This window comes from Pezoporus wallicus, unplaced genomic scaffold (genome assembly GCF_028554395.1).
Source record: "Pezoporus wallicus isolate ANWC-B61680 ecotype Strahan unplaced genomic scaffold, APGP_CSIRO_Pwel_v1 contig_7766, whole genome shotgun sequence".
Taxonomy (NCBI): Eukaryota; Metazoa; Chordata; class Aves; order Psittaciformes; family Psittacidae; genus Pezoporus; species Pezoporus wallicus.
In genome coordinates, this window is record NW_026636287.1 from 192 (window position 1) to 10,126 (window position 9,935).

The window sequence follows — 9,935 nt, forward strand, 5'->3', positions numbered from 1 at the left end:
TCACCAGTATTTGTCAGCAACCCCTCACCAGCACCCATCAGCACCCCACCACCAGCACCAATCAGCATCCCACCACCAGTATCCATCAGCATCCCACCACCAGTATCCATCAGCACCCCACCACCAGTATCCATCAGCATCCCACCACCAGTATCCATCAGCACCCCACCACCAGTATCCATCAGCACCCCACCACCAGTATCCATCAGCATCCCACCACCAGCACCAATCAGCACCCCACCACCAGCACCCATCAGCATCCCACCACCAGTATCCATCAGCACCCCACCACCAGTATCCATCAGCATCCCACCACCAGCACCAATCAGCACCCCACCACCAGCACCCATCAGCATCCCACCACCAGTATCCATCAGCATCCCACCACCAGCACCAATCAGCACCCCACCACCAGCACCCATCAGCATCCCACCACCAGTATCCATCAGCATCCCACCACCAGCACCAATCAGCACCCCACCACCAGCACCCATCAGCATCCCACCACCAGTATCCATCAGCACCCCACCACCAGTATCCATCAGCATCCCACCACCAGTATCCATCAGCATCCCACCACCAGTATCCATCAGCACCCCACCACCAGTATCCATCAGCACCCCACCACCAGTATCCATCAGCACCCCACCACCAGTATCCATCAGCATCCCACCACCAGTATCCATCAGCACCCCACCACCAGTATCCATCAGCATCCCACCACCAGTATCCATCAGCACCCCACCACCAGTATCCATCAGCACCCCACCACCAGTATCCATCAGCATCCCACCACAGTGGACGGGGTATCACGAGCATCAGCATTGTGAGCCCCCACCACAGCAGTATCGGGTGGCAGCGAGACCCCACCACCAGCCTGGGGCAGGTCAGGGGGGCACCCCACCACCAGCACCCATCAGCCATCCCACCACCAGTATTCATCAGCATCCCACCACCAGCCGTCCCATCAGCACCCGGGGGGCTCCGCCAGCGCCTCCTGCAGGGCCGAGTCCTGGCCGCAGAGCACCGAGTCCCAGGCCTGGCCCGCGGCCCCGCTCACCGACGGCGTGGGGGTGAGCTCGTCCTCGGGCTCCGCGTCCCGGCCCGGCACCAGCCGCCGCAGCAGCAGCACCCGCAGGCTCTCCACTGCCGCGGGTGAAAGAGGAGTCAGAGCCTCCACGGGGAGGGCGGCATCAGGGGGAAAGGGAGGAGGAGGAAAGGGGAGAGAGGAGGAGGAGGAGGAGGAAGAGAAGGAGAAGGAAGAAGGAGGAGAAGGAGAGAAGAAGGAGGAGGAAAGGAGGAGGAGAAGGAGAGGAGGAGAAAGAAAGAGGAGAGGAGGAAGAGAAAGAGAAGGCAAGGAGGAGAAGGATGAGGAGAGGAGGAGGAAGAGAAGGAGAGGAGGAGAAGGAGGAAGAGAAAAAAAGGAAAGGAAGAGAAGGAGAAGGAAGAAGGGAAGGAGGAGAAGGAGAAGAGAAGAAGGAGGAAAGGAGGAGGAGAAGGAGAGGAGGAGAAAGAAAGAGGAGAGGAGGAAGAGAAAGAGAAGGCAAGGAGGAGAAGGATGAGGAGAGGAGGAGGAAGAGAGGAGAGGAGGAGAAGGAGGAAGAGAAAAAAGGAAAGGAAGAGAAGGAGAAGGAAGTAGGGCAGGAGGAGAAGGAGAAGAGAAGAAGGAGGAAAGGAGGAGGAGAAGGAGAGGAGGAGAAAGAAAGAGGAGAGGAGGAAGAGAAAGAGAAGGCAAGGAGGAGAAGGATGAGGAGAGGAGGAGGAAGAGAAGGAGAGGAGAAGAAGGAGGAAGAGAAAAAAAGGAAAGGAAGAGAAGGAGAAGGAAGAAGGGAAGGAGGAGAAGGAGAGGAGAAGAAGGAGGAAAGGAGGAGGAGGAGAGGAGGAGAAAGAAAGAGGAGAGGAGGAAGAGAAAGAGAAGGCAAGGAGGAGAAGGAGGAAGAGAGGAGGAGGAAGAGAAGGAGAGGAGAAGAAGGAGGAAAGGAGGAGGAGAAGGAGAGGAGGAGAAAGAAAGAGGAGAGGAGGAAGAGAAAGAGAAGGCAAGGAGGAGAAGGAGGAAGAGAGGAGGAGGAAGAGAAGGAGAGGAGAAGAAGGAGGAAAGGAGGAGGAGAAGGAGAGGAGGAGAAAGAAAGAGGAGAGGAGGAAGAGAAAGAGAAGGCAAGGAGGAGAAGGATGAGGAGAGGAGGAGGAAGAGAAGGAGAGGAGGAGAAGGAGGAAGAGAAAAAAAGGAAAGGAAGAGAAGGAGAAGGAAGAAGGGAAGGAGGAGAAGGAGAGGAGAAGAAGGAGGAAAGGAGGAGGAGGAGAGGAGGAGAAAGAAAGAGGAGAGGAGGAAGAGAAAGAGAAGGCAAGGAGGAGAAGTATGAGAAGAGGAGGAGGAAGAGAAGGAGAGGAGGAGAAGGAGGAAGAGAAAAAAAGGAAAGGAAGAGAAGGAGGAGGAGAAGGAGAGGAGAGGAGGAGGAAAGGAGGAGGAGAAGAAGAGGATGAGGAGAAGGAAGAGAAGGAGAAAGAGGAAGAGAAAGAGGAGAGGAGGGGAAGGAGGAAGAAAATGAGGAAGAGAAGGAGAAAGAGGAAGAGAAAGAGGAGAGGAGGGGAAGGAGGAAGAAAAGGAGGAAGAGAAGGAGAAGGAGAAGGAAAAAAGGAGGAAGAGAAGGAGGAGGAAGAGAAGGAGGAGAAGGGCTCTCCACGGCACTCACCGTCCTCCAGCGCTGCCTCCGCCAGTCCCTCTGCACTGGCAGGCCCCGGGAGCAGCAGACACATGGGGGGCCCCAGCTGCTCGGCTGGGTGGGGGTCAGGCACCTCCACAGCAGCCCCTGTGGGCAGGGGGGCTGCGGGCAGCTCCTCCTCCCCTTCCTCCACCTCGCTGCTCAGCGGCTCCTCGGGGGCCTTCTCCCTGCCCAGCAGCGCGGGGGCATTGACGTCTGCTGCAGGAGCAGGGGAGAGGTGAGACCCACGTCCTGCCTCCCCGGGACGGGCAGGGCTGGGGCAGCTCTCACCTGAGGGGCAATCCCCTGCCTCTGCTCCAGAGCCTCGGGACAGGATGGGGGAGACATCGGGGTCCTGCAACACCAGGCTGCGAGGATGAGGATGGAGACGGCGCATTAGAGAGAGAGGCAGGAGCCGGGGGCTGCCACCACTGGAGCCCCCCAGGGAGCAGGCAAGAGCCCGGTGCCCACCGCACCCCCCCGTGCCCAGAGCACGGCACCGGGCTGCTCACCCTGAGGCTGCCCCACGGGAGGGCTCCGGCGTGCGGCGCTTGGGGGGGAAGGTGGCGTTCCTGGTGGCACTCTGCACCGCCTCCTCCAGCAGCTCCATCCACCTGCAGGGCCCAGAGCCCCTGGTCAGCTCCCCGGGGGGCTCCTCACCCCCCCTGCAGCCCCATCCCCATGCTCCTTACGTGTTCTTCTCGGAGGACGTCAGTGCCACCAGCTCATAGATCTGGGGTCCCAGCTCTGAGGTGCAGATGATGAAGAGGGCTCGTTTATCTGTGTGATGAGGAAGGTCAGCACGTGGCATGGGCTTCACCCCGACCCACATGGTGGTCACAGGACACAGGGTCCCCACTGCCAGCCCCATTGCCTTCCACTTGCTCTGACCTGTGGCCACGGAACGGATGAGCACTGAGTTGAGCTTGAGGACAGGGCTGAAGGTCTGCTTGTTGTCCGAGGAGCCCAGCGCTGTCTTGCTGTGGCACTTGAGCACCAGCTTCTCATCCTGTTTCTGCAGCAGCACCAAGAGGTCCTCGAGGAGCAGCACGTGCAGGTCTGGGGTGGGAGAGGAGACGGGATTCAACCAGGGAACCTCCTGCCTTGCAGCCAGGAGGGATGATGGCCCCATGGATCCAGCAAAGGGGGGCTAAGGGAGTCCCTGTAATGCTGCCGGGCTGGAGGTGAAGTGCCCATGTCCTGCGGGATCTGAGGATGCAGGAGCTGCTGGTACCGGGTGATGGGGAAGGTCCATAGAATCATGGAAAGGTTTGGGTTGGAAAGGACCTTAAAGATCAAACACTGCCAGGGATGGGGCAGCCACAGCTGCTCCATTCAGCCCATTCCAGTGTCCCAGCACCCTCACAGGGAAGAACTTCCCAACATCCAACCTAAATCCCCCTGTTCCAGTCTGAACCCATCACCCCTTGTCCTGTCGCTCCAGTCCCTGATGCAGGCCCCTCTCCAGCATCCTTGCAGCCCCCTTCAGACACTGGAAGCTGCTCTGAGCTCTCCACGCAGCTTCTCTTCTCCAGGCTGAGCAGCCCCAATGTTCCCAGCCTGGCTCCTATGGGAGCTGCTCCAGCCCCTGCTCATCCCTGTGGCCTCCTCTGCACTTGCTCCAGCAGCTCCACGTCCCTCTCACACCGAGTACCCCCAACCTGTGCTCCGAGCCCCACATCACGCCCTCCATACCCACAGTCTTGTCCTTGCTGACGCGCCAGCTGAGCGGCCCCTCATGGATCATGCGCCGGGAGGTGAGGTCCAGGCTCTGCGGGAAGCCACGGCTGGAGCTGAGCATGGGCTGGGATGTGCACATCCCCCCCCAGCCCCCTTGGGTGCTGCAGGGACCCGGGGTTACCTTGAACTCAGCAGCCAGGGGTTGCTGGTCCTCTCCAGCGAGGTGGCATCCAGGCGCTTCTGGTAGCCCTCCAGGCGGTGCCGGTTCTCCGCTCGCTTCACGGCCTCATTCACGTGCCGCAGGATGTCCCGGCACTGGTCCCGGGCTCGGCACAGCTTCTCGTGCTCCGAGGTGCCCGCTGCCGTGGCACACAGTGGGGACAGGGGCTCAGCACCACCCAGCCCCGGCGCTGGCCCCATCCCGCTGCCACGGCTCCCGGGCACAGAACGCTGCCAGCCCGCAGCTCCCTGTGGAGAACAGGGGGGACGTTTCCCACCCCCAGCACTCCCCCGCCTTGGCTCTTCCAGCTGGGAAGGCACCAGGTCCCTCCCCACCACCCTTTGCTCTGGATGGCAACAGAGAGGCGGGAGCCCCGTGGGAGAGCGCGGTCATCTCCCTCCATCCTGAGCATGGGCTGGAGATGGGAGCACGGAGCTGAGCAGCGTGGGGGCCACCCCCGGGTGCCCCCAGCCCCTACCCTCGGTGTGCTTGATGATGTTCTCCAGCAGCAGCGGGTACTTGGTTAGGCGCTGCATTTCCGAGATGATCAAGTCCTTGAGCTGCAGGCGCCGGCACTGAGGGTTGCTTTCTGCTTCCTGCGGTGGAAGGGAAGAGGGTGGAAGGCTTGAGGTGGGATCGGAGGGTGCCGGGGGAGCACCAGGACAAGGGCCAACCTGCATGAAGATCTGGAAGCGGGTCTCCTTGCGCTGCTTGGTTTTGATGAGCTCAAGGGCAATGGATTGGTAGGAGCAGAAGTCAGCAGCGACCTGCTGGATCTCCTCTTTGGCCAGGCCATCAAACTGAGGGGGGGCAGAGGAAAACGGGGCTCAGGCTCCCCCAGGCTTGGCCCTGAGCCCCCCATGTCCCTCAGCTCCAAGCACAGCCAGGGGACAGCGTGGGGTCACCTCCACCTCCCTTAGGGAGGTCACCCCCTCCGTGCTAGAGGGGCTCCACCACCCCTGCGCCCCTCACCCGAGACAGCATGAGATCCCCGATTTCCTTGATGATTGGTCCTTCTTCCCGGAGCTTCTTCATGGATTCGGAGAGAGAATCTGCACAAGGATGGGGGCAGACAGGATCCCGTGAACAAGGGGCCAGGGCCACCGGTGTGAGTCCCCCCCTGAGCTGCCTGTGCCCCAGAGGGTCCCTGCCAGCTCTTGGGCATGGGCAGGAGGAGCTGAGAGCCTGATGGGCTTCAATTGCTGCATGCCAGGGAGTGTGACACCAAAAGCAGGCCCTGGAAGGGCCACACCAAGGGCTGGTGCTGACCAGGCATTGGCACAGCCTGGGAAAAACAGGCTCTGGATTGCTCCCAGGAGAGGGAATGGAAAGACTGGAGCAGCGAGATGACACCATGCCATCAGCAGGGCTGCTCTGGAAGGCCGGTGGCCGGGTGGGCCACCCTCTGCTCCCACCACAGAGGGGATGCTTCCAGGGCAGAGCACAATCCAATGGGAAGAGGCTTACTGTGGATTTCTATCAGGTCAGGGAGGTTGGGGAAGAGCAGCGCCAGCTCCTCCCGGGACAGCAGGCTCTCCTTCTTCATCCGCTGGTAGAAGAGGAGGTCGAGGACCCGGAGGATGCGGAGGTGGGAGCCTTCGGTGGCAAAGAGCTCTGTGTGAAAGGCACAGGGGTGGAGAAGGGCCCCTCATGTCCCTGGGGTGCCCCTCGTGTCCTCGGGGTGCCCCTCATATCCCCAGGGTGTCCCTCATGTCCCCGGCGTGCCCCTCATATCTCCGGGGTGCCCCACATATCCCCAGGGTGGCCCTCATGTCCCTGGGGTGCCCCTCGTGTCCCTAGGGTGCCCCTTGTGTCCTCGGGGTGGCCCTCATATCCCCGGGGTGACCCACATATCCCCAGGGTGGCCCTCATGTCCCTGGGGTGCCCGTCATGTCCCCGGGGTGCCCCTCATATCCCCGGGGCCCCACATAACCCCAGGGTGTCCCTCATGTCCCCAGGGTGCCCCTCGTGTCCTCAGGGTGCCCTCATGTCCCCAGGGTGCCCCTCGTGTCCCCGAGGTGCCCCTCGTGTCCCCAGGGTGCCTTCACATTCCCAGGGTGCCCCTCGTGTCCCCAGGGTGCCCGGTGCCTCCTTACCATTGATGACCTCTTGCCGGTCGATCTCCTTCTGGGGCAGGTTGGCCACCAGGTCCCTGCTGACCGAGTGCTGCCAGTTCTGGGTGTCCAGCTCAGGCTCCAGGTCCGAGAGCTGCCCCTGCTCGTCCTCCAGGAGGTGGGGCAGGAAGGGATCCACGCCGAAGCCCAGGTTGGGGGATTCGATGCTCCTGGGGGGGAGAAAGGCGGCGGTGGGAGTCCTCTGCAGCCACCCGCGTCCAGCCAGCCCAACCCCGCAGCTCCCAGCACAGCCAATATCTACCTGGGCCCTATTTTCGGCTCGAACCCGGGGCCTTCAGCACAAGAAGTACAGAGCCTCTGACTCTGGAGCTAACAGACTAGGTCCCCCAGCAGACATCTACATAGGTCCTTTTAGCTCCTGCGGGAGACACAAGGGAACAGAGCTGCCCCCTCGCCCCAGGAGGATGGAGAACTAAGAGGGGACTCCCCCCGGGGCACTGCCTCCCCTTGTGCTCTGTCAAGGCTCGCTGACGGGCAGGGCCAAGCTAGGAAGGGACAGATGGGATCCTCTTTTGGGAGCCCCAGAGTGGGGGCACAGCCCCAGCACACCCCTACAGTGACCTCCTGCTCTGAAGGAAAGCTGGCCCCGGGGCCCCGGCGCGGTACAGACACCGAGAGCAAGGCTGGGCCACTCACCTGCGCCCCATCTTCGGCGTGTACGGAGGGGTGGGATTTTCCAGCGACCTGGGGAGGGATTGGGAGAAGTCACCCTCGTGTCCCGGCATCCCGGCCCCTCTCCTGCCCATGGGGCAGCACCCAGCAGCGCTTCCCTAAGGCCTCACACATCCAGGGCTGGTGCCACCGCTGCGAGAGGGCGTTGGGACACAATGGGAAGTAAAGCCCAATTCGCTCTGCTTTTCCCTGGAAAAGCTCAGCCAGGGCCACGGACACCCCACTCTGCACGGCCCGGCTTGGCCTTGACCCACAGGCTTAGCTAAAGCTTCCCCAAGGCAAGGCCTGCCCATCCCAGCTCCTCTTTGAAGCCAACACCTCCATAGGACCCCAGGTCTGCCCTTCCCGGGGCTTGGATGGTGCCTCCCACCTTGTGGACAAGCTGGAAGCCGAGGATGATGCTGACTGGTGGAGCCTGGTGGCCTCAGCCGCCGCATCCATGTCCACGTCGCTGCGGGACCGAGGAACGTTTTCCACCTTCCGGGATTTCTTCATCTCTTCCCGACCTTTCAAGCTCTCGGAGCGGCCCAGCTTCACCTCGGCACGGGAGCTGCAGGAGGAGACAGAGCCCAAGGAGGCTGTGGCTGCCCCATCCCTGCTCAAGGCCAGGTTGGACACAGGGGCTTGGAGCAAGCTGCTCCAGTGGAAGGGGTCCCCGTCAGGAGCTTTAAGGTCCCTTCCAACCCAATTCCATGATTCCAAGGCCAGGAACAAGCAGGGGCATCCCTGCAAAGCGGCTGTGGGACCCCTGGAGCTGCTCCCCACGTGTGCTCGTGTCCCACCTGTCCAACTCCAGCAGGTCCTCAGGGAAGCTGCCGGTGGAGAGGCGCTGGGAGCCGGGCTCCTGGCTCTCGCAGTGCTGGTTGTTCTCAAAGTGCTGGATGATGTTCCTCACATTGCCGGGTTTGACTGCTGGCGCCAGAGCAAGGAGGGAACAGCAGTGAGATGGGGTCGGGAGGAGATGCGGGTGCTGCCGCCCACCCCGTGGCCAAGCACTGGTGACCATCACTGAGGGCATTCCAGCCTCCATGGGGAGATGGGCTGAGCAGGCAGCAGGGATGGCGATGCTCAGCCCTGACCCTGAGCCCACCCAACACCCGGTGCAACAACACTGGGGTAGCTCGGGGAGGGGCGGGGGGGGGCATAAAATAAAACTAAGCACATGAGGTGAAGGGCAAACAAAAGAAGAGGCCTTTTACCTTCAACAGGGGACAAAGGGACATGAAATGCTGGAAGGGAAAAACAAAAATGAGATGTCAACTCAACCCTGCATCTTGGCAACGAAGGAGGCAAGGAGGGGATGGGTGAGCCAATGCATGAGAACTGAAAGCAGAAGGGGAGGAGGAGAAACAGGGGCACACACGTGTGTACACACACACACACACACACACACACACACACACACACACAGGCACACGCTTGCTCTCCACCACCTCATGGGACCATAGATGAGCCCTTCAGTGCCATGGCTTAGTGGTGGCCTTGGCAGTGCTGGGGACCAGTTGGGCTTGATGAGCTTAAAGCTCTTTTCCAACTGGATTGATTCCATGCTCCCTGATTCTACCTCAACCCCCAGGAGCTGTGGCCCTTTTAAGATGCTGTCAGCAGCCCCTAACCTATAAATCTGTGGGGAGAGCTCGGTTCTGCTCCCTTCCCTCTCCCCTCAGAGCCATGTGGGAGCACAGAGGGTTGAGAGGGGTTCCAAGGTGCCCTGGGCACGCTGCTGCTCCTGCAGGCAGCAGAGGAGCTGTGGGTGCAGCACTCCAGGAGGCCCCAGTACTCACTGCTCTGGGAGCTGATTTTGGGCTTCCCAATGTACTTGAGGATGGGGTTGCGCTTCTTGTCTTCCATGGCATCCTTGTCCTTCTTCGTGCTGCTGCTCTGCTGGGACACCCCAGAGGAACACTGATAAACACCATGGGGGCACCAAGGGTGTCCCCAACCTTGGCCATGCTGGAACTGCTTGGGAAAGGATGGGGCTGGGATCTGGCTCTGGCATTAAGCAGCTGAGACATGGGGGGAGATGGGGATCTCTGGAGTACCACTCCCTGGGCTGCTTCAGAAGTCCTCCCCCCCTGCAGCACTGGGTGCAGCTCTGGTGTCCTCATCATAAGGACATGGAGCTGCTGGAGCAAGTGCAGAGGAGGCCACGAGGATGAGCAGGGGCTGGAGCAGCTCCCATAGGAGCCAGGCTGGGAACATTGGGGCTGCTCAGCCTGGAGAAGAGAAGCTGCGTGGAGAGCTCAGAGCAGCTTCCAGTGTCTGAAGGGGGCTGCAAGGATGCTGGAGAGGGGCCTTCATCAGGGACTGGAGCGACAGGACAAGGGGTGATGGGTTCAGACTGGAATAGGGGGGATTTAGGTTGGAGATAGGGAAGTTCTTCCCTGTGAGGGTGCTGGGACGCTGGAATGGGTTGAATGGAGAAGCTGTGGCTGCCCCATCCCTGGCAGTGTTCAAGGCCAGGTTGGACACAGGGGCTTGGAGCATCCTGCTCCAGTGGAAGGGGTCCCTGACCGTGGCTTTAGGTGA

General features: G+C 61.1%; 1 protein-coding gene across 1 annotated transcript; it reads right to left on the reverse strand.

The window, feature by feature from the left end:
• Positions 1–967: 967 nt before the first annotated feature.
• On the reverse strand, positions 968–9,398 carry LOC130594196 (rho guanine nucleotide exchange factor 11-like; the record flags this gene model as incomplete). The annotated part of the gene is given in 19 exon segments (XM_057399927.1): positions 968–1,146; positions 2,691–2,918; positions 2,991–3,067; positions 3,212–3,313; positions 3,392–3,479; positions 3,591–3,758; positions 4,395–4,470; positions 4,561–4,577; positions 4,580–4,738; positions 5,078–5,195; positions 5,274–5,399; positions 5,572–5,651; positions 6,067–6,213; positions 6,696–6,883; positions 7,371–7,418; positions 7,777–7,956; positions 8,189–8,318; positions 8,606–8,635; positions 9,191–9,398. Coding segments are annotated over 19 exon segments (2,349 nt in total), but the record flags the coding sequence as incomplete, so codon positions are not given.
• Between the last annotated feature and the right edge of the window lie 537 nt (positions 9,399–9,935).